The sequence below is a fragment of the Malaclemys terrapin genome, chromosome 18, assembly GCF_027887155.1.
Source record: "Malaclemys terrapin pileata isolate rMalTer1 chromosome 18, rMalTer1.hap1, whole genome shotgun sequence".
NCBI classification, from domain to species: domain Eukaryota; kingdom Metazoa; phylum Chordata; order Testudines; family Emydidae; genus Malaclemys; species Malaclemys terrapin.
Genome location: NC_071522.1, coordinates 23,299,119 through 23,323,233, shown reverse-complemented (window position 1 = coordinate 23,323,233; position 24,115 = coordinate 23,299,119). Strand labels below are relative to the sequence as shown.

General features: G+C 50.4%; 1 protein-coding gene across 3 annotated transcripts in view; it reads left to right on the top strand.

The window, feature by feature from the left end:
• RNF43 (ring finger protein 43) overlaps positions 1 to 24,115 on the top strand; it is a 128,528-nt gene that overhangs the window by 72,278 nt on the left and 32,135 nt on the right. The window contains exons 2-5 of one of the 3 annotated variants that reach the window (XM_054008065.1): positions 3,463 to 3,585; positions 19,902 to 19,976; positions 21,899 to 22,030; positions 22,506 to 22,607. In XM_054008065.1, coding sequence (XP_053864040.1) covers positions 3,463 to 3,585; positions 19,902 to 19,976; positions 21,899 to 22,030; positions 22,506 to 22,607 — 432 coding nt within the window. The remainder of the gene's footprint in view (positions 1 to 3,462; positions 3,586 to 19,901; positions 19,977 to 21,898; positions 22,031 to 22,505; positions 22,608 to 24,115) is intronic. The other 2 variants (XM_054008066.1, XM_054008068.1) reach the window with 2 other exon arrangements.

Sequence of the window (24,115 nt, the reverse complement as noted above, 5' to 3'; positions counted from 1 at the left end):
GTCCGAGATCGGCATCAGCCCTGAACCAGAAGGGTGTATCTCCTGGGGTTCTCTTTCTTCCAAAACTCTTCTTTTAGCATTAACTATTGTGACTCTGGATGCTCTTGTAATACAGATACACGTCTAGTCCTTTGAATCTTGCTAAATTCTTGGCTTCATTCCCGTCGCAGTGAGTTCCACAGTTTAATTATGTATTGTGTGAAAAAGTATTTCCCTTTCTCAGTTTTGAATTTGCTGCCTTTCAATATTATTGAATGCTCCCCATGTTCTCATTATGTGCTCTCAATATATCATCTCTACACCATTAATTATTACATCTTTTTATTATGTCCCCAGTGTTGCCAACTCTGGTGATATATTTTTTTTTTGGGGTGAGTGTCCCAATATTTGGTATTCTTCTTAAAGGCCCAAGATCTAGAGTTGGTTAATTGTGTGGGAATCTCAGCTTTCATTAAAATGTACATTTCTAGCAGCCCTCCTGGTTGCCGAGAAAAGCTTGAAAATGATCTTGGTGTAACCTAAAGCAGCATTTTTCAAACTTCAGGTTGTGACCCAGTACGGGGTCACGGTATGTCAGGCACTGGGCTGCTCTGGTCAGCACCGCCGACCAGGACGTTAAAAGTCCCATTGGTGGTGCTGCCTGGCTAAGGCAGGCTAGTGCCTACCTGTTTCGACACTGCGCTGTGCCCCGGAAGCGGCCAGCAGTGGGTCCGGCTTCTAGGCAGGGTGGCCATGGGACTCCACACGCTGCCCCCTGCCCCGAGCACCGGCTCTGGGGAACTGGGGGGAGGGAGTGGGGGTGGTGCCTGTGGGTGAGAGTCGTGCAAAGCCGCTTGCGCACCTCCACCTAGGAGCCGGACCTGCTGCTGGCCACTTCTGGGGCGCAGCGCTGTCCGCGGTGCCAGGACAGGCGGGAAGTCTGCCTCTGCACCCTGGCTGTGCCCCTGACCAGGAACCACCGGAGGTAAGTCCGCACCCCAATCACCAGCCCTGAGCCCCCCAAACCTGGAACCCCTTCCTGCACCCCAAACCCCTCATTCCCGGCCCCAGCCCAGAGCCCCCTCCCACACTCTGAACCCCTCACCCCCAGCTATGTTGGGTCGTGGGCATCAACAATATTCTTCAACTGGGTCCCCAGAAAAAACGCTTGAAAACCGCTCACCTAAAGGCTCAGAAATCAACAGCCGTCAGGCAGGTTGCAAGTTATGGCAACTTCTCTGGCCAGAGTAGAGCATGTACTGTCTATGCCGCCATCCACTTCTGCCTCTAGCTCACCCCCAATATGCCCCCCGCATGAGAGCTTGTATCTTGCATGGGGGAGAGGCAGTGCCTGGGCTGGGGCACTCTCCCCCAGCTGGCTGGTTACAGCCGTGGACAGGGCCAGGATTCATCCTCCTACTTTTAAGTTTGCAGAATCTGCAGCACTGAATGCCACAGAGGGCAAGGCCCTTGCAGCAGAATTTGCTGTGGCTCACACAAGCCTTCTTTGCATGCAGCCATATTGAAGGGTTGTCAATTTTGGTTGGATGTATTCCTGGAGGTTTTATCACATGACATAATCTTTAATTAAAGATGAATCTTTAATTCCTGGACACTCCAGGACAATCCTAGAGGGTTGGCAACCTTCCCTCAGGTCTGAGAATCTTGCCCAAATTCATAATCCTCCTCATTCTTTGTGGTTTGTTCACTGAACTCTCCCACTTATTTCCCTTACTCCAATGTCTTAGTGTGCTAAAAAAGCTTTTATTCTCCAGTATCCTACGTATTTAGACACTTTTCTTATTTCATAACATCTAAGCACCTCTCCCACAATAATTTACCCACACAACACCCGGGGGTGGGGCAGGATTTCACAGACCGGGAGCTGAGCTGCAGCAAGATAGGATTGCCCAAGGTCACGGGAAGGTTGTAGTAAAGCCAAGGGTTGAATTTAGTCAGTTTCTTTGCCACAAGACCATCCTTCCTTTCTACTCTCAGCAACAAGTGACCTGAGAAGAGCCCTCCTGGGATGTCATTATGAGAAAAAATGGCTTGATTCATAGGTGGCCAGATATGAAACTGAGCGCCCTGGGTGGCCTGGCTGGATCCCAGACACATAAAGGGTGGTACAGCGAGTTTGAGTGGGAAACAGGCCCCTGTCGCACATAACTCTGGCCAGGCAAGAGGCAGGATGTGCATCTCAGACAATAGGCTGTTGTGAGTTGGCCCCATGCCTTATGGCCCCAGAACGCATGCAGCTGTGCCTGCCCCAGCAATTCCAGCTGTGCCCTTCTGTTCCTTACACCCCCTTCATGTCCCTGTTCCTGCACGGCTGGATAACAAGCACTGGGGTTCTGTGGCCACTATGCAGGTGGGAGCCCACCAAGCCACGGAGGCACCAGTGACTTGCATCCTCTCACGAGGCTGATTCGCACCGGGAGATGTCTGTAGCTGCAGTTTGCATATCAGGGATGGAGTTGGTCCCAGTGGGTCTCAAGCGGTTTTGCCTCAGTGACTGACGCGGTTGTGAACTCAAAGGCAATTTGCCTTTATACATGTGGTCTGTGTGGCTTTGGGTCCAGGACTGGGGAGGGAGGGAGGGAGGCTGCCTCCATGCGATTTTAGTCACATGCTCCAGAACAGTTAAAAGCCGTTAATCTAAGAGGCAGAGTGGTCTAGTGGTCAGAGTAGGGGGAACCAGCCATCAGGACTCCTGGGGTCTACCCTTGGCTCTGCCACTGACTCTGTGACTTTGGACAAGCCCCTACCTGCCTCTGTAACATGGGATGATGATAGCGACCTGGTTCCTGGGGAGCGGGTAGTTGGAAGAACTGAGAGTGGCAAAGCATGTTGGGACCTTTGGATGAACGGTTCCAATCAGATCATGTGCTGCCTGTAGGGGATTGAGCCGGGCGTTCCAGTTCCTGCTGTGGGACCCCTTGAGCTGACACCAGGGCATGGTAACCGGTGCTTTTCTACTCATCCCCCGCCCCCACTGCCGCTCTTGGGCACTCACCCCACTTAAGAAGTGTTGCCTCCAACGCCAGCCAAACAGCAAAGGCTGGTTAGTGAGTGCAAAGCTTAGAGCAGCAGGCTCCTGCCCTACCTCAGGCTTCATTAGCCCAGCTCTCGCTGCACTGGGCAATGCACTGGAGTTTGCTGCTTTGTGAAGGAGTTTCTAAGTGAGACCTGATCTGCAAAAGCACCTGCACCCCCCCTGGGCTTGGCTCCTGGCTGATGGAGACCCTCTTCCCATGTGCTGTGCAATGGCTGAGATCGGCGGGCATGGCCTGGTGTACTGGTTGTGGGCAGGGGTACGCCACAGTGTGTAAATCCCACCTGGTCACTGGACTAATTGCCTGACCCTGCTCAGCTCCTTGCATGTCAGCTTAGGGATCCCGTGCACTACCTAGACCTAGCAGGAAAACTGACACGCCCATTGTGTTCAATGAGATCTGAGTTCCCTCCTCTTTGTGCCCACAGTTCCACCCGCTGTCTCTGTGTAACACCAGTGAGGACGAGCACACCGGCTCCGGCTTTGTCACCATTGTCAAACTCGAGCGGCCCGATCGAGATCTGCACCCCTGTCTGTCATTGGCCAACAAGGTATGTGCATAAACGCGCTGAACGGAAACGGCCTGGGCCATGGGGATAAAGGGACAGGCAGAAATAAGGGGAATGCAGGAGGAGTCTCTGTTCCCTTGGCAGGAGGACTGATCTGGTTTCTGGTCCCATTGGAGGGGCTCTGAGCCAGTCTGTTCCTGCACCTGGGGGCCCGGCTGGCCCTGGTATCCAAACTTCATGGCACTTGGGACTGAACAGCCTTGTAAACAGTGTAACGTTTTCATAATCTGAGCCTGGGTTCTTCAGGACAGGTGACCCTTAGCCAGCATCACAAGGAAACCCTGCTCCTCTCCACAGCTTACCCACTCCCCACCCGCTGCTGCCCTTCCACACACGCTGTGTGCTCTCCTGCCCGCTCCAGTCAGTTCTATGTGCCCAACAGACGTCAGCCACAGCCACTAGGGCCACACGTCGCAGCGCAAGGATTATATTTTGCACCATTTATCCTGTGCACTGAATGAGGCAAGATCCCTGGAAAACATCATCTGTGGTCCTGTAATGAAAGCTGGTATTGCAATTCTTTAGCAGAGAAAGGCAGAGCAAGACTCAGGGGCTGGAAGTTAAAGCCAGACAAATCCAAATTGGAAATAAGGCACAAATATTTAACAACGAGAGGGATTAACTGTTGGAGACAGTTTGGAAAGGAAGTGGTGGATTCTGTTTCTTGGTGTCTTCTAATCCAAACTGGACGACTTTCTGGAAGATGCTTCAGTGAAACACAAATGATTGGGCCCTATACAGGGGCAATGGGGTGAAACGTGATGGCCTGTATTATACAGGAGGTCAGACCACAAGCGCTAGTGGTCCCCTCTGGCTTTAAACTCTGTGAATCCAGCATACACACAAGAGGGCAGCATTAAGGCAGAACACGGAGCTTTATGGCAGCATTTTCTTGAATTTTCAATGGTTCTGTTTGGAACAGTATTCTTGCCAGCAAGTTAAAGTATGGGCTGGATGAATGGACTATAAGGTGGATAGAAAGCTGGCTAGATTGTCGGGCTCAACGGGTAGTGATCAATGGCTCCATGTCTAGTTGGCAGCCGGTTTCAAGCGGAGTGCCCCAAGGGTCGGTCCTGGGGCCGTTTTTTTTCAATATCTTCATCAATGATCTGGAGGATGGCGTGGACTGCACTCTCAGCAAGTTTGCAGATGACACTAAACTGGGAGGAGTGGTAGATATGCTGGAGGGTAGGGATAGGATACAGAGGGACCTAGACAAATTAGAAGATTGGGCCAAAAGAAATATGATGAGGTTCAACAAGGACAAGTGCAGAGTCCTGCACTTAGGACGGAAGAATCCCATGCACTGTTACAGACTAGGGACCGAGTGGCTAGGCAGCAGTTCTGCAGAAAAGGACCTAGGAGTTATAGTGGATGAGAAGCTGGATATGAGTCAACAGTGTGCCCTTGTTGCCAAGAAGGCTAACGGCATTTTGGGCTGTATAAGTAGGGGCATTGCCAGCAGATCGAGGGATGTGATCATTCCCCTTTATTCAGCATTGGTGAGGCCTCATCTGGAGTACTGTGTCCAGTTTTGGGCCCTACACTACAAGAAGGATGTGGAAAAATTGGAAAGAGTCCAGAGGAGGGCAACAAAAATGATTAGGAGGGTGGAACACATGACTTATGAGGAGAGGCTGAGGGAACTGGGATTGTTTAGTCTGCAGAAGAGAAGAATGAGGGGGGATTTGATGGCTGCTTTCAGCTACCTGAAGGGGGGTTCCAAAGAGGATGGATCTAGACTGTTCTCAGTAGTGGCAGATGACAGAACAAGAAGCAATGGTCTCAAGTTGCAGTGGGGGAGGTCTAGGTTGGATATTAGGAAACACTATTTCACTAGGAGGGTGGTGAAGCACTGGAATTGGTTACCTAGGGAGGTGGTGGAATCTCCTTCCTTAGAGGTTTTTAAGGCCTGGCTTGACAAAGCCCTGGCTGGGATGATTTAGTTGGGAATTGGTCCTGCTTTGAGCAGGGGGTTGGACTAGATGACCTCCTGAGGTCCCTTCCAACCCTGAGATTCTATGATTCTATGAACCTTGACAGCCTCCTCACTTAGTTTTTTATACAGAATTTATTCTTATTTCACATTTGTGCGCAGCATTGCAGGCAAGCTTTCCAAGATGAGTGAAATGAAGGGCCTGCACAAAGAGCTTGCAATGTAGAGACACCCTATTTTGACGAGTGTCTTTTGCAACCTTAGAATGGACTGTTTCTCTTCTGGGAGAGGCTCTGCTTAGCAACTTATTTCTTAGCCATTATGAGCCCAGTCCCCACTCACATGAGGCTGTACCGTAGTCACCGAGGCGTCCCTCTGATTTCCCTGGCATAAGGTACTATCAGCATGAGTCAGGTGACAGCACTGGGCCTCTGATGTTTATAGCCTGTTTTCTGTGGTTTTACTCTGTCCTCAATTATTAGTCTGTTATGATGTTTTTCACTGTGAGAGGGGGAATTACGCCTTTCTGCTCCTCACTTGCTCAGCTGAGGAGTTGGGTGCTGCCCCTTTTCTTTCCCGCTTGGCCTCTTTCAGTGGGTCTTTGCCACTAGGCACTGAGTATCTCGTAGACGTGCAGAGAACAACTCTTGGCTTCAGCGCTTGGAGGGGTCAGGTCCAATGCTTGCTGCTTGCTGAGTCTGTCCAGGCAGGGCTCAGAGATTCCATGACCAAAGTTATCTAGGATATAAGGAAGCCCCACACTGGTAAGTGATGCAAGTTGTGGCAGCCAAGTCCTATGTCCAATTAATGAAGCTAATGTGATGGATCTTTGCAACAGAGAATGTAACAGAGATTTTTCCGCCCCCAGTTTACCCATGGCAAATGTCCATCATCCTGGATCCCTCTTCTGCTAGTGAGCAGTGTGCCCAACCCCCTTCCCCAGCCCAGAGCCTGAACCCCCCCTGCACCCAAACTCCCTCCCAGACCCTGCACCCCACACCCCCTCCTGCATCCCAACCCCCTGCCCCAGCCTGGTGAAAGTGAGTGAGGGTGGGGGAGAATGAGCGATGGAGGAAGGGGGCATAGAGTGAGAAGGGGCGGGGCTTCGGAGAAGGGGTGGGGCAGGGGCTGAGTGGGGGGTTTTGGGGTGTCCCCAAATTTTTTTAAATCAAAATGGGGGTCCTCGGGTTGCAAAAGTTTGAGAACTGCTGCTCTAGAGCAGTGGGCTCGTCTTTCCTCTGCACTAGCTGGTGACTTTCACTTTAACTCAGGATTTCTCAACCTTTTTGTGCTGCCGACCCACTTTGGACATAAAAAAAAAGCGTTACCTCCCCGCCTAGAAAAATTGGGATTCCGGGCTTCAGGCCCTCTCAGGGCGTGGGACCCTGGGCTGGATGTTTGTCTACATTTTCATATATATTGTATTCTGTGGTGTAACTGAAATCAAAGTGTATATTATTTTTTATTATACATATTTGCACTGTAAAAATGATAAACAAAAGAAATAGTATTTTTTAATTCACCTCATACAAGTACTGTAGTGCAATCTCTTTATCCTGAAAGTGCAACCTACAAATGTAGATTTTTTTTTTTTGTTACATAACTTCACTCAAAAACAAAACAATTTAAAACTTCAGAGCCTACAAGTCCACTCAGTCCTACTTCTTGTTCAGCCAATTGCTCAGACAAACAAGTTTGTTTACATTTACAGTAGATGCTGCTGCTGCCCTCTTCTTACTTACAATGTCACCAGAAAGTGAGAATAAGCGTTCGCATGGCACTTCTGTAGCCGCATTGCAAGGTATTTACGTGCCAGATATGCTAAACATTCGTATGCCCCTTCATGCTTTGGACACCATTCCAGAGGACATGCTTCCATACTGGTGACGTGTGTTAAAAAAAATATTGTTAATTAAATTTGTGACTGAACCTTTTGAGGGAGAATTGTATGTACCTGCATTCTGCCATATATTTCATGTTATAGCAGTCTTGGATGATGACCCAGCACGTGTTGTTCATTTTAAGAACACTTTCACTGCAGATTTGACAAAACGCAAAGAAGGTACCAATGTGAGATAAGATAGCTACAGCACTCGACCCAAGGTTTAAGAATCTGAAGTGCCTTCCAAAATCTGAGAGGGACGAGGTGTGGAGCATGCTTTCAGAAGTCTTAAAAGAGCAACAATCCGATGCAGAAACTACAGAAGCCGAACCACCAAAAAGGAAAATCAACCTTCTGCTGGTGGCATCTGACTCAGATGATGAAAATGAACATGTCGGTCCGCACTGCTCTGGCTTGTTATCGAGCCGAACCTGTCATCAGCATGGACACCTGTCCCCTAGAATGGTGGTTGAAGCATGAAAGGACACGAATCTTTAGCGCATCTGGTATGTAAATATCTTGCGATGCTCGCTACAACAGTGCTATGAGAACGCCAGTTCTCACTTTCAGGTGACATTGTAAACAAGAAGTGGGCAGCTTTGTCTCCTGTAAATGTAAACAAACTTGTTTGTCTGGGCGATTGGCTGAACAAGAAGTAGAACTGAGTGGACTTGTACGCTCTACATTTTTACATTGTTTTATTTTTGAGTGCAGGTTTTTTTGTACATAATTCTGCATTTGTAAGTTCAACTTTCATGATAAAGAGATTGCACGACTGTACTTAGTATTTTTCAATTCACCTATTTCTTTTGTTTTTTTACAGTGCAAATAGTTGTAGTAAAAATAAATATAAAGTGAGTATTGTACACTTGTATTCTGTGTTGTAACTGAAATCAATATATTTGAAAATGTAGAAAACATCCAAACGTATTTAAATAAATGGTATTCTATTATTGTGTAACAGTGCGATTAATCACGATTAATTTTTTTAATCGCTTGACAGCCTTAGCAACCGATCAGCGTTCTGTCGCTGCTCTGGCATAGCCTTTCTGTGGCACTTTGGGGAAGTTGCATGGGGCTGCATTTGAAATGCATTTAGAGCCAGACTGAAGTGGTCAGCACCCACAGCCGGACCTGGGATGTCAAGTGCCCAGCTCCCATTTCGGCACCTAAATAAAGGGATTTTAAAAAGTGCACAACACCCAGCAGCTCCCGTTGTACGAGACCGACGTGCTGAGCCTCTGTGAAAATCTGCCCCTGTTGTGGGCGCTGAGCAGTTCTGAACATTCTGTGCCGTAGTTCCCATCTGTGTAAGGGGGGTCACAGCAGTGCGTTACCTCCCAGGCGGCGGGAGGATGAACTCCGCAATGTTTGTAAGGCACAGAGAATGAAAGCCGCAGTACAGTCTCTCACATCAGGTGATACTTTCTTTGGAAGTTGAAATCAGTTCCCGTAGGTAAGGGTTGTGCCCATAGCGATGGCTTTTGCTGAACCTTGGACGGGAACACTAGTTGTGCACAGCGATCAGGTGGGGAAGTTCAGCAATGTAGCACTGCCCAGTAACATACTAATTCTTCCTGTCCTGTTACTGGTCCTTTCTTTCTGTCTCACGGTGATAACATTCCTGAAGCAAATGCAACTCTACTTTCTTTACCATTACTAGGTCTCGGGGTAAGTGCAGAGCCCAGTGTAGAGTCACTCGCATGTGTTGCAAACATTGTTTTTGTAAGTCCCCTTTCGGCGCTGGCTTAGTACCTGCCTGATGTGAAAACAGGAGAGGGGACCTCCAGTCTTTTCTGTCGCATGGGCTCATCTCATGGTGCTGCTGGGAGGTGCCCAACTCTTCCTCCTGGTGTGCTAAGAATAAAGCTGCTTAGCTGTGCCTACAGTGAGACGAGGGGCTAAGCACCGTGAGGCCGTGACTACCACATTTCACTCACAAATAATTCAAACTCACACAGCAAACAGACTAAAGACAATAACTAGGAACTATATATAAGGGTCTGATTACAGAGAAATATACACTAGTAAAAGATTTAAACGATTAAGATGTCTCAATGCTTGTTAATTACTGAAAGCGATGCTGGCAAGGGCACTAGGTCATGTGACCACACACTCCCCAGTGTTCCGACCCACCAGTGTCTCCCCCTCTGTTCTATCTGACCCCCAGGTACCTGGGGGTGCACATGGGGACACGCTGCAGGCCTCTGAGGAGATGCCATTAGAAACACACTTTATCATCCAGGGACCTGGCAGTGCAGGTCTTGTCCTATTGCAGATGCCATGTACTTTCCTGCTGCAAGATTAAGCCCTAACGACCGATCTAACTGTACTCCAGGGGACTCACGCAGGTTCCTTTTCTGGCTGAGCGGTCAGGAGAGCGGTGCAGGCCAGAAGGCCCTCCCCGGGGATCGCTGGAGAGGGACAGGCCGCCCGCTCCCTCCCTGAACGGTGCTGACAGTCTGTAAAGCCTGGAACCCGCGGGCTCAGTTGCAGGCAGGTCTGGTCTCTGGATCCAAATCCCGAGCCGCTGTGGCCGGAGAGCTGGGCTGTGTCCTGTGGCTGGTAGGCTGTGGCAGGAGGAGCAGATTGTCCCCGCCGGAGGCCGGTCTGCAGGCCGGCGTTACAGACTGGCCAGGTGCGGGGCCTGGAGCACTGGGCTGGCCGCGGCCGGGAGACCCCCTGTAAGGCCGAGCCATTCGCTCCTCCTTTGGCTTTCCCGAGCTCTGCACCTGTCTGCCTGGCTGGCTTCTGCCCTCTCATTGGCTGCTGGGGATTGCTGTGATCTTCCCTCCTCCCACTGGTTGGGGGGGACTGCCAGGGTGACTGGAGGGGTCATATCCCCCCCTTCTTTCCTGCCACCAGGGGAAGTCAGCAGTGCTGGGCTCTGTCGGAGGCCACAGGGAATGACTCTTCTCATGAGGCACTGCCCCATTTGGGGGCTACATTTTGCTTTCAGGACTGAATTTGACTAGGGCTGGACTTTGCCTGAGATCCTGCTTGACCAGTTAACATGACTGTCACTCTCCCTGCGCTGGTCTATGAAACCTCACTCCTGGCATTTGGCAGTGACAAAGTGGGGCCCTGAATCAAAGAAGCCCAACAACGAGTGTAGCTCAGCCCTGTCGTATGGGCAGATGCGTCCACAGCAGCGTTCAGTAAATCAGGTTTTAGTTCCCCTCTGCTGGCAGAGGTCATGTCTCTGTGCACCACTCAGACTGTGCCTCCCCAGCTCCCTCAGGCCCTTCGCTGGCTTCCCCATCAGGGCCAAGCTACTCAGCCATCAGTCGGCAGGCTCTGCCCACTGTCCAAACATCTCCCTGCTCTACAGTCCTCCCAAGCTTCATTCTTGATCGCTCTCTTCCCCTTCATCCCGACTCCTTACATGCCGCTGGTGGAACAGCCTCCTGCTCTGTATTCAACACACATCCTCTCGCTCCACGGGACTCCTGGTTCTGGGAAGCGGGAAGCATCGTGTCGGTGCAAGCCGCACACCATTCTGTGCTGCGGTATTTTGTACTGTATCCGCTCATGCTGTCTGAGGAAGGGGCTGTCGCTTTTGTTTCCTGTGGTGGACCATTGCAGATATAATTGCAGCACTATATAAATGATGATAAGAATAGCCCTTTGTAAAATGTTATCATGATCTCCACCCTCGCTGTCACTCAGCCAAGCAATACACAATCAGCCCTTTCAGTCTTGCCCTGTGAGTCACTCCTTCCAGCCACCTGATCATTCCTGGTCCTCTTCTCTGAACTCCTTCCAGTACTGAGGCATCCAAACCTGAAAATCAATAGCCAAGGTGATTAAGATGCACAGGGAGAGTTAATTGAAGAGTTGGGCAGATACTGTGAGGAATTATTCACCTGCCCCTTTGCTGCACTTGTGTTTGCAGCCGTTCTTGTGTGTTTCTTTTCTGTGACGGCGAGTGAGATTTTGTTCCAAGGATGGCGACAGCAAGCCAGAATTTCAGGACTACTCCTGCCAGTATGGATTTGCATCCAGAGTGACTGGAAATCAGGCCATTCAGTCATGGAAACCAACAATAGAATGGGGCTGAAGGGACCAATCACATGGCCTGGATAACAAACTGCCAGCACGCTACCAGTAAGTTGCAGCCAGTGATTTGTGAGACGCCCATTGGCCTAAGTGTTTGCAGCAAAGATTTGTCAAATGATTTTGAATAACAACCAAATGCCCAACAATCCCCTTTGCAGAGAAGCTATTTGTCAAGAATCGTTTGCCCAGCCGGTTACTTGCTTCTTCCATCTTCTCTGTCTTTAACAGGAAAAATCCTTGTAGAAGTGATTGCTATCCAGTGCATGCTGACTGGTTCCCACTGGGTGAAATTCACTACCTGAAAGTCCTGTTTGTCCTCAGGTACTGGCAAACTTTGAGGATCCTTTGATGACTCCGCTCCCTGATCCAGAGCCTGCTCTGAGCCTCTTATTCCACCGCCCAGTTTCCCAATCTGGTTCTACCAAACCCTAGAGCTCCCAATCCCTTCTCTGATCCTTAGCCTTCAACCCTAATCCCCTGGCCTCTGATTTGCCACCTTCGTTCCCAACCTTGCTCCTGGCTCTCCAGAGCCCCGGCAGCCCAAGCAGGAGAGAAGGGAGGGATGTGTGTGCCTGGCCAGGAGGAAGAGGGAGCTGAACGTGCACACTCTCTGTGTAACATCCTCTTTTGGGCTGGGGAATGCCTCTGACTTCAGGGCAGCCACAGGGCAAGAGGGCTGCCTTTGATCTTACAGCTGGGAAGCTCTGGCTCTGACCTCTGGCCCCTCAGCTAGAGGCACACACTGTAATTGTGAAGCCTGTTGTGGCAGATACATGCTTGCACATGCTCTCCCAAGGACGCTCAGATCAAAGCACCCCGCGTGAGTAAGATCATCCCTGCTCTGCACTTTGTTCACCTTCCTTCCTTCCTTCCACAAGAGGCAGCCATTAACTACTTCTCTGCCAAAGACAGCCCCAAGGCTGGCAGGGAACAGCTCCAAGCGGTGTCACAGTCCCTGGGACAGTGGCCTCTAATGCCTGACCCTGGAGGGCTTCACACCCGTAGCTGTCTCTGTCAGTCCGGGGGGAAGTGCAGCCGGCATGCAGTGAGCAGAGAGGCTTGTGCAGCAGCGCTTGAAGTGTTTTGGGGAAAGTGGCAGGTCTAGCATAGTCTGGGAGCAGCAGCTTTGTCAGGCAGTGCCGAGAGCATGCCCCTTACTGACCTGACCTGAGTTTTAAATGATATTTTTGCCAGATCTGCAACCCCATTGTCTCCTTCCCCCCCACACACTTTAAGCCCCGCTGTGCAGTCTGTGTAGCAAGCACTCACCATCCCACAAAGCACCAGAGAGCCAAAACTTGCATCCCAATGAGAGCCGTGTCCCTCCTGTAGCATCACCTTCCGGTTTGACAACTCCACCCGCCTGGCCAGTGGACAAACCACCCACCGAAAGCCCAGAAATGTTCAAGACCTCAGAGCAAAATCTATAAATCTACAATACCTGAGGAATTCCACATCCCAACCCCCCGCAAGCTGATCTGGTACAGCTCCCTGCACAAAACTATTGCAATAACAGAGCCCTCACCAGAGTGACATATGCAAAGTTAAAGCCAACGCTCACCAAGTGACCACAAACTAGATATGGAAACTGGGAGACACAAAGCAGTGTCAGAACCGTGTAGACCGTCACATTGGAGCCAGCACGTTGTGAGAGATGATTTTGCCCTTAGCGCGGATAAGGACAGTCTTGTTTGAAAATATGCTAGATGGTCTAGGCTAACCCTAGAGATGACATCACATTATGGGGCAACCTCCCATTTGGTCAGCAATGCATGCTCCTGGCAATGGAGGCAGGGACCCACATCTCAAGTGCCGTGGTCTAGGCAGATCCTACCCACTGAGGCAGAGCCTAGCGAGGTCTGTCTCTGTTACTCTTTGGTGACACATTGTCATGCCAATGGAACCCTACTGAACTCAGTGCTAGGACCCACCCAACAGAGTTAATGTGTGTGTGTGTGTGAGAGAGCCCTTCCCCCACCTTCACACATGTCTGAATTCTCCCTGCCCCCTCCAAGTTGTGTGTGTTGCATCCCCCCACGTGTGCATGCCCCATTTGTAAGGGCTGGAGCAGAGGTCGTCCTTTAGCCCCTGACTAGTGACGCGTTGCTGGGGTATTTACCAGGAATCTAGATTGGCAAAACAATTTGGACTCTATTAGTCTCAAGAAAACAGAAGCTTTACCAGCCTGCTCTAGCAAAAATGTATTCTGCTCCCGAAATCACAATGGATCACACACTACTTAATGCTGTAGAAAACTTTTGCTATCTGGGCAGCACTTTATCTGATACTGCTATGACCAATGATGAAATGACGCAGTGCATTTCTAAAGCCAGTTCTGCCTATGGTCGACTTAGTCTCCACCTGTGGCATGTGAGAGACATTCGACGTCACATCAAGATTAGTGTCTATTGTGCAGTTGTGTTAATCACTCTTCTCTATGGCTGTGAAACATGGACTCTCTAAAGCAGAAGCAACTAGAGTGTTTTCATATGCACTCTTTGCATCTCATCTGTAACATGAAGTGGTTGGACAGGATATTATGCATTAAAGTCCTGGACCAGTGCTGTGTGACTAGCGTTCAGACACAACTTTGCTGGGTTGGTCACCTCATATGTATGGATGATACACAACTCCCCAAAGCCAGGTCTTATGGACAGTTGTGAACGGGAGCACATATGCTGGGAGGCCAACAAAAATGATATATGGACACTCCGGTTAAGTTGACCCGAATACATGGGAAGCTGCTGCTGCTGACAGATCAGAATGGTGGCAGACCTCTTGGTCTGTGGTTAAAGCCATCGAGAACAGCAGAACAGAAAGAGCCAAAGAGCAGCATCTTTGAAGAAAGGAGGAATAGCTCAGTGGTTTGAGCATTGGCCTGCTAAACCCAGCGTTGTGAGTTCAATCCTTGCAGAGGCCACATAGGGATCTGGGGCAAAAATCAGTACTTGGTTCTGCTAGTGAAGGCAGGGGCCTGGACTTGATGACCTTTTAAGGTCCCTTCCAGTTCTAGGGGATAGGATATCTCCATTAATAAAAGCAGGCTGTGACAAAAACACATGGCCGTGTCTGCCCCATGTGCGGACACATCTTGGATTCCTCGTTGTTTTACATTTGCACAGGAAGACTCATTGAAACAAACGGACTCTCATATAATGAGGAGTCCTTGTGGCACCTTAGAGACTAACAAATTTATTTGGGCCTAAGATTTCGTGGGCTAAAACCCACTTCATCAGATGCATGGAGTGGAAAATACAGAGGCAGGTATAAATACATAGCACATGAAAAGATGGGAGTTGCCTTACCAAGTGGGGAGGGCAGCGGGGGGGGGCCAGTGCTAATGAGGCAATTTCAATTAAGGTGGAAGTGGGCTATTCTCAACAGTTGACAAGAAGGGGTGAATATCAAAGGGGGGAAATCACTTTTGTAGTGCTAATGAGATCAATGTAATCAAGGTGGCTCATTTCAAACAGCTGACAAGAAGGTGTGAGTATCAGCAGGGGAAATTAGTTTTTGTAGTGACCCATCCACTCCCAATCTTTATTCAGGCCTAATTTGATGGTGTCCAGTTTGCAAATTAATTCCAGTTCTGCAGTTTCTTGTTGGAGTTTGTTTTTGAAGTTTTTATTGTTGAAGAATTGCCACTTTTAAGTCTGTTATTGAGTGTCCAGGGAGACTGAAGTGTTCTCCTACTGGTTTTTAAATGTTATAATTCTTGATGTCAGATTTGTGTCCATTAATTCTTTTGTGTACAGACTGTCCAGTTTGGCCAATGTACATGGCAGAGGGGCATTGCTGGCACATGATGGCATATATCAGAGACTCCAACAACAAGTTTTGCCAGGGATCCCACTTGGTTTGCTCCAGTGCTCAGAGCCAGAGGCCCACATTGCACTAAGCCAGGTTTCAGTTCCCAGGAGGCTGGAGATCTCATTCTGTGCTTTGAAAGACAGCCTGGAGAAGCCTAGTGCAGGGTAATGCAGGAGCCAGAGACACTCAGCTGTCTGGGTGGGAGAAAGGTGAATGAGCAGTGGCTGACGACAGCACAAGGTGTGGAACAAGATGGGGGAGAGAGTGAGATTGGACCTACCAATAGGCATAATGGGGTCATTAGCAGGATAGTATTTTTTCAGCTGCCAGGTCACTGGCTAAAGTAACCTCACTCAGTTCAGTCTCAAAGGGGGGAGAGATGTGACAAAGTGCGGTTCTCCTCCTTATGTTGTATGTGAGCCTATGTGAGTCTTACTGTTTTGCATGGATACTGTGTGTACCTCAGTTTCCCTGTGTATTACACCAGTGCTTAGCTGGTGGGAATAAGGGTGTGTGACTTTTGCTGAGACCCTCGGGGGCAGGTGAGGCGGCCCCAGCTGTGATGGCTGATGACCTGAGAACCAGGAGGGGGGTTGCGACCAGGTAACACTTTGCCCAGGAAGTGAGACAGAAGACTGGCGGAGAGGCAACGGGTGTGTTGTGGGCTGGGAAGCTGGAAGTAAGTCAGTCTGAGCTGGCTTCGGGCCCAGGGGGAAGCCCAGAGCATGGACTTTACTGTATGCTCCTGCTTTCTGTGCTAACAAACTCTGTTCTATGCTGTCTTCCTGTCAACTAATAAACCTTCTGTTTTACACGCTGGCTGAGAGTCATGTCTGACTGAGAAGTTGGGGTGCAGGCCCCTTTGGCTTCCCTAGAGTCCCATCCAGGCCAACTCGCTGCGGGAAGCGCATGGTGAGGATGGGGCGGCTGAGTGCTCCAGACGCAGGAAGACCCAAGCCATATAGGTTTCTTGTCCTGGCGACAGCTTAGAGAGAGGAGGCATGTTAAACCACAATCCTGACTGGCTTCATTCAGAGCATCGGTCCGGTGCCTCCATGACAACTGGTGTGGGTGGCCAATCATGTCCCACACTGCGAGGGTAAATTATGGGGGACTCTGTAACGCTGCATTGGGCAGAGTCAAGGCCATAATGCCCTTCACAGGCCAGTGTCAGTGGTGCTTCTCCTGAATGTAGGGGAGAGCAGTTCTGAGGGGCAGGGAATGACCAGTTACCACATCGCCTTAGGCCTGTGTGCACTGAGACAGATGCCTCCTGCCTGCTGCTGAGGAGGACTCTGGAGCCAAGTGTTGGGGAAGGAGCTCAGTGAGAAACCAGAGGTGATATCTAGTCCCTTCTGCGATCTCCCCCGCCCCGAAATCAGCAACCACTGCACTGTGACACTCCTCTGAACCAGCAACCACTGCACTGCAATTCCCACCCAAACCAGCAACCTCTTCACTGCAATCCCTCCAAACCAGTAACTGCTGCACTACGACCCCCCTCTGAACCAGCAACCTCTGCACTGCAATCCTCCCCCGAACCAGCAACCTCTGCACTGCAATCCCGCTCCAAACCAGCAACCTCTGCACTGCAATCCCGCTCCAAACCAGCAACCTCTGCACTGCAATCCCGCTCCAAACCAGCAATCACTACACTGCAATCCCGCTCCAAACCAGCAACCACTGCACTGCGCTCCCCCCAAATCAGCAACCTCTGCGCTGCGACACTCGTCTGAACCAGCAACCTCTGCACTGCGATCCCCCCCAAACTAGTAATCTCTGCACTGCGATCCCTCTCAAACCAGCAACCACTGCACTGCAATCCTTCTCCGAGCCACCAACCTCTGCACTGCAATCCTCCACGAACCAGCAACCTCTGCATTGCAATCCTCCCCCTACCCTGCCCCAACCCCCGCCCCTGGAAACCTCTTACTGCAATTCCCCCCATACACACACAAAACAGCAACCTTTGCATCGTGATCCCTCCCAACCAGCAAACTCTGCACTGCGATCTCGTCCGGTACCAGCATCCTCCTGCCCTGTGATCCCCCCCAAAACAGCAACCACCTGACTGCCATCCCCCCAATGAGAAACCTATGTACTGGAATCCCCCCAAACCAACAGCTTCCCACAGTATGATCCTCCACAACCAGCAACTTCTGCACTTTGCTCCCGCCCCCCTCAATCCAGCAATGATTTACACAGCTTAACCCTTCCCATTATCCCTTGCACATCATATCCCATAAAAGCACACCAGCGGCAGCCCCTCTGTTTCTCCAGCTGTGTCCCAGGAGATGACACTCGGGTGAGGCACGTACTGGGCTCCCAAGGCAGGGGCCCCCTCCTTCCATTCCAGGGGTTTCTATTTGTCAGTGCCTGGATACATAAGAGGGAGCCACTGAAACCTCAGTGCCTTTCTCCATCTCCCCGCTCTCTAGCTTGGCCCTTCAGCCTCTTTGAGACTTACTGGAGAGTGTGAATTGGAAGGAGCTCTCCATGTAGGCTGAGTGAGACGTTATACCCAGCTACAAACAGCCAAAATGACTGACAACGTTGAGTTACAGTTGTTACGTAACATTCCCATTCAACTGTACCAGAGAGCGCAGCCATTAAAAATACCTCTTAGCTGCCTGGAAATGCAGGGAGGGGACCCTGAAGAGCGCTCAATGAAATGTGCCTCTGTAACAGATCCCACTGGCTAGTCCAAAGCAGCCTTCGCTCTGCCATATGGACATTGCTCCCTGATGGTGTCTTGCTGCTCTTCTTCCTCGTGCTCCTTACCACACTCTCCCCATGCTCTCGTAGATGGAGCCCTTGCTGGTGCTTTCTGTCCTGCTCTCTCAGGTGGTAGGTCAGTTCCCTATTCCTCCATCTCACCTGTTCCCCTCTCAGGCACAGCGGGCAGGGCGGCCAGGCAGGAGGTGAAGGTGTCTGACAATCTCTTTTCTTCTTTCTCCTGTCTAGGGTATGGCCCCCATCACCATAGTACATGAGTGCTTCACCGGCTTTAATGAGTGTATCCAGACAGCCCCTGGGAGCAGGGCAAGGCTGTTACCCTGCTGCACAGCTAAGCACTAAGGCACAGAGCAGCTAGGTGACTTGCTCAACGTCACACACGGACTCTATGGCAGAGTCAGAACTTGAACCCAGGTCCTGGGCCCTAACCACTGCACCATCCTGCCTCCCTTCTTTTGGGTCTTTGGAAGCTGAAACGCCCCATTGATCTTTTCATGTGCAATAACCCTGATCCAGTTCCCCCTTCGTTTTGGGGGATAAATGAGGCTTTCTATATGGAAGAGGGGAAAGCAAGTGGATTCACATCCTATCACCATATTTGCACCTTGTAAGCCTGCAGGATGCAAACCCAGCTCAGCACTGAGGGGGGTGGGGATGTGCTGGACTGAAAGCATCAGAAGAAATGATGAAGTGTGTGTGTGTGCGCGCGCGCGCGCAAGGAAATGTGTGTCTGTGCATGCAAACGTGTGTAAGTGTAGGTATATACATGTATATGTGTGTGTGCATGTGTAGACACAGGCATGGCTGTGTGTGGGCATGCCTGCAGACGTGTGTGTATATGTGTAAGTGTGTGTGTGTACATGCACATGTGTACAGACACAGGCATGGTTGTGTGTGTGTGTGTGTGTGTGTGTGTAAGTGAGTGGGTGTCATGTGAGCACGGTTATAAGTATTAAAGCATGAATGTGTGCATGGATACGTAAGCATGACAATGTCTGGGTATATGTACATGTGTGTTTCACATGTGTTTGCACATGTGCTGTGATGATGCCTAAGTGAGTGTATCTGTGTGTATAATTGTGTGTGCATTGGACACTGTGTACTGTAGAGTAATGGTACATTTGTGTGTTGATGCAAACGTGGGAATGGGCACGAAGGAGACCTAGGAACTAATGGGTATATAACCCTGGGTATGTCTACACTGCAGGTAGGCGTGTGCTTCCCAGTGCGGGTAGACAGACACATGCTAGCTTTGCTGGAACTAGCATGCTAGAAATATCAGTGTAGCCGAGGGTAGCATAGGCGACAGCTCAGGCTAGCTGCTGGGGGACAAACCCGCCTGGACCCCTGGACAGTTAGCCCAAGCTGCCATCCATGCAAGCCCAGCTACAATGCTGTTTGTAGCGCACTACCTCAAGCAGAGCTAGCATGTGTCCATCTACCTGGGCTGGGAAGCACACGCAAAGCTGCAGTGTAGACCAACGCTCTGAGAGAGCATGCTGTAGCCACACACTGTACAAAGTCTCCTGCGGTAACAATCACAGATGTGAAGGCCACTGATTGTCCATTCAGCCCTCCTGCATGGCACAGGCCAGAGACCGTCACTCAGCAAGCCCTGCATTGGGCCCTCACTTGTGGGCCAGCTGGAGTGGATATTTTAGAGACAGCCAATCTCAAGGCTCCAAGTGATGGAAAATCTTCCACGCCTGGGAAGCTACTTCAACGGGTCACTGCTTCATTGTTAAAATATCATGTCTCGTTTCTAGCTGACTTCAGCTTCTAACCTCTGGGTCTTGTGCGTTTGCTGCTAGGCTAGCAAGCCTTGCAAAACACATAAAGTATCCACTCATGTTCTTGGTCTGTTTTTTTGGACAGGCAAAGCTAGCAGGGGAGCGGGGGGCTCGTGCCATCCTCTTCGACATCACAGATGATGAAAGCGCTGCTGACCAGGTACAAACGCTATTGATACCTTCAGGAAAACTTCAGTGATACCATCCTGTCCTGAAATACACACAGCTCCAGTCCAGGCTCCCCCTTCTCCATACCAGCCATGACCTGCAGAAATGGAGGGACAGAGCTGGGGTTGAGGCAAGGGGTGATGGTGCAGGTTGGCTCCTCCATTCAGTACACCTACCATAGAACAGAGACCTTTCCCCAGCTCATCCCGAACACGGAGAGCCCAGTTTGCACAAAGCCTTTCCCTAATGGGGTAGCTCCATCGCACAACTAGATGTCCAAGCAGGCATTTCTGCACACAATCCCTGCTCTGTGCAGCCAAACTGTTCGGGCATCGAGTTTGCCAAGTACAGTCCCTCCAGAGTCCTCATGCTAGCAGCCAAACCGTTACCCATGAGGGAGCCATATAGACTCTCACAACTGGTAAAACATCTACAACACTGACTTTACCCAGGGTCACTGAGAAGCATCTGTTCCTTAAGGAGACATCTGGTCCCTAGAGAGCGCCAGGGCACAAGGAGGTACATCAGGTGTTTAGAGAAAGAGCATGGTTGGTAGGGAGACACCTGGAGAGAGCTGGTGGTGAAGGACGTGAGAGTGGGAAGGTGTGGGACAATCCAGTCTCAGGAGAGATTGCTGCTCTTCAGAATTAATCCAAGTAGACTTCTGAACTCCAGCTGTGTGCAAAGAGCTCAGGGTTCGCCGGCTCTTTTCTCTGTCGCTGATCAACTGTGTTGGTCTCACACCAAGGGAGCTGCTTCCTCCCACCCCATGTGACAGAATAATGGCATGGAGCAAGTCTCAGACCTGTGTGGAGTAGCTGTTATTGTTGTGTAAGTGGGTGGTCAATGATGGTTGCTAGTGTTTGGCGTACAGTCAAAATGGCACCAGGCTAAGTGGAACGAGAACTGCAGGCTATAGGTACGAATAGGCTCCACTTTCTGTGGTGCTAGAGTCATGGGAAGTGAGTCTAAACTAACGTGGCTGTTGGCTACAAAGAACACTTTGCTTTAGTGAGAAGAACCCTAGACCCTTCCCCACGGACACTGTGTCAGGGCGAAACACGTGCAGGCTAAGAGCACCCTCCACTAGGTCCATGGGAGGAAGCAGGCCTTGCTTTTGCTGACCTGGGCATGAGGCAGGCAGCATTAGTTATGTCAAATAACGACTAACCAGGATCTAATGTAGGTGAATTAACGAAGAAAACTCAGATTTGGGCTAGAGAGACTGTGCCCATCTCACTGTACACAAGAAGGAATGTGGCCCCGATCACGGGCACTGGCCCCATTACTTTTCATAGTGGATTTATTCACTCATTCCTGAGGTCCAGCATTGGGCTAGGCACTTTACTAGCAGGTACAGTATAAAGGCAAAGGCCCTGCACCAAACAGCTTACAAGTGAGACAGACAACGTACGGTGCGGGAGACAGGAGGGGTAAAGGCAGTGAGACACGCCAGGGTGTTCATAGGCGGGGTAAAGGCAGTGAGATACGCCAGGGTGTTCATTCTTTTTTTGCAAGAGTTATGAAGCATCATCCCCTCTCTGAGGTGAAGCCTGTCGGTTTTGGGGAAGAGGTTGAAAGAGGAAAGCAAGAGACAAGCAGTGTCTGTAGAGGAGGCAGGGACAAGGACAGGAAAGGGGCAGGGAGGGGAGCAGTAGAGGCAAGAGCAGAGAGGTGGGCAGGAGCCAGGGTGTGGGGGGATGAGGCACTTCCATCTGGTGCAGACAGAGGAGCAGAAGGGCAATAATAAATATCCCATGTCATGGGTTCTGGGCAGCGATTTAGCTCTTGTCCTGGGCCGCAGTCCTCATTCCCCCACACCTTATTTGATGGTGGGTGTTGATAAATCTCCATCTCACCCACGTCTCAGGCTGGGCTCTGGGCCAGCTCATGAACAAGTTTGTTTCTTTGCAGCTGAGGAAACCCAGGGGCCTGAGTCAGCCTGTGGTGTTGATCCGGGGCCATGATGCTGAGCTTCTGATGGGCGTCGTGAACAAGAATCGAGAAGCACATGTGAAGATTGAGGTTAAAGAGCAGCCAGCATGGGTGAGGAACATGTCATACCCGCCTTCTCCTTTCCACTCCAGGTCAATCTTTCCAGCACTGGAGCAACGCTGTGCCTCCCTTCCATGGGAGGTGACACCCTGGCCCTCTGCAAGAGCCAGATGGAGCCCTTCTTCCTCCTCTGTGGCTCAGGCTGCCCACGGCTAGTGAAGGTTGTAAAGCCCCTTCGGCTCATTGGCAGTTTCTCTCTGAAACCTCCCAAGTCATCTAAGGAAATGTCTTGTCTCTTTATCTGGTACCAGGCTCAGGCCCTTTGCTCTGCAGAGCAAAGCATAGCGAGCTGAGACACCAAGAGGGGCTGAGATGTGCAGCGAGGACCTCAGACCGGTTTTCTTTTCCCTGTGAAGAGCCGGGAGGGTGGGTCTGGCCGGGCACCCCTCCTGTGTCTGAAGGGATCAGGAGCCTGGCATGCTCTCATTCCTACCAGGGTAACGGATCTTCTGTCTCTCTCCAACAGCCAGACTATGATGTGTGGATTCTTCTCACAGTGCTGAGCACTGTCATTGTGATCGTTCTGATTTTTGTCGTTCGCACCAAGTGTCACTGGAACAGGACTCAGGTAAGACCGTGTGGAGACAGCTCAGAAACAGGCTGTTCTACCAGCAAGAGGGGAGCAATGGGGGCTCCTTCTACACAGTCTAAGGAAGGGCGTGAGGGGGCAGAGACAAGAGTGAGAGGAACTGTGTATATGTTTGAGAAAGAGGAGACCTGTCTACACAAGGCGAGCGTCCCGTTGCAGGGACAAGCCTGCAGCTCAAATGATGTGAGCAGTCTGGGTTCCTGTAGTGATTCAGTGCAGCCACACTCCAGCCCTGGGTTTTGGGAACCAGTCGTGTCAGATGTGGTTTGCACTCACCCCAGACATTGCTGTACCTGTGAATTGCAGCACCTTCCCAACCAGCTCTCTCGAGCAAGCGCCATTTACACAAATTTTGGCCAAGTGCCCTGAATTCCCCCGCACACTAACTAACCCTGTCCTCGGTGCCTCGGGAAGTCACTGGCCTGTTCTAACATTAGAGAGACTGAAATACTTTAGTGTTTGGGATGAAAACCAATACATTACATAAAAGACCTTCCAAGTACAGAAATATTTCCAAATTTAGATAACAAAGTCACTCCTGACAATCCAGCTCCTGAATACCTTGTTGGCCTAGAGATCCAGAAGTGACATGTGACTAGAGACACCTGAAATGGGCCTGGATTTCAGGGTGAGCTAAGCAGCTACCTTTGAGACCCAGGCCTGTTTAAGGCATCTGAGCTTGGGCACCCAAAGTCCTGAGTCACTTCCTTGGCCACAACCACAACTCAGATAAAAATAGCTACATTTTAGTGTAATCCACTAGAAATGGAAAGAACAAAGAACACCGCCCACCCTTGCCCTGAGATTCAGCACTTCCCCATTTCTGACAGAACCAGTTTTTTCTGACTCAATAGAAAGATAAGCTTGCACGTCTTCTAGTGAAATGACACATAGCAGCAAAGATAAGCAGAACGGAAAGCTCAGTACCCAGAAAGGGACGTCCCAGAGGAGTTGAGATTTGGGGTATTATACGATTATTGCCGGTGGAGCAGCAGCGACGCCTAGAGCTGAGGTAGCCCAACACTCACCTCAGGCAGAAATTCCTCATGTCTGGGCTCTGCCTCAGGTTGGACATTTTTGAAAGTTGGAACGGAAACAGTGCAGCTGTTTTCCATAAAAGAACTAGGAGCTTTTCCCAATGTCAAAACTTTTGCAACCAGATTGGGAATGTTCTACCTGCACTGAGCCTGCACCCCACTCAGCCTCCTCTAACACGTGCCAGGGCCGTAGCTAGTGCTTCAGATGGGGCTTGGGCAAACCAGATTCTCCTCCTTCTGCTTGCACAGGGGAAATGCAGGCAGCCAAGATCCTATGAATTCTAGTCTCTTTTCTTCCAGCAACTGGCATTAGTAATTCTAGTGCCATTAATTCTTTGCACTTATAGCCCTTCTGTACCCCTACCCTAAGACAGTGGTTTTCAAACTGCGTGTCGCGACCCAGAACCGGGTCACGGAATGTCAGGCATTGGGTCATGGCGGCTCTGGTCA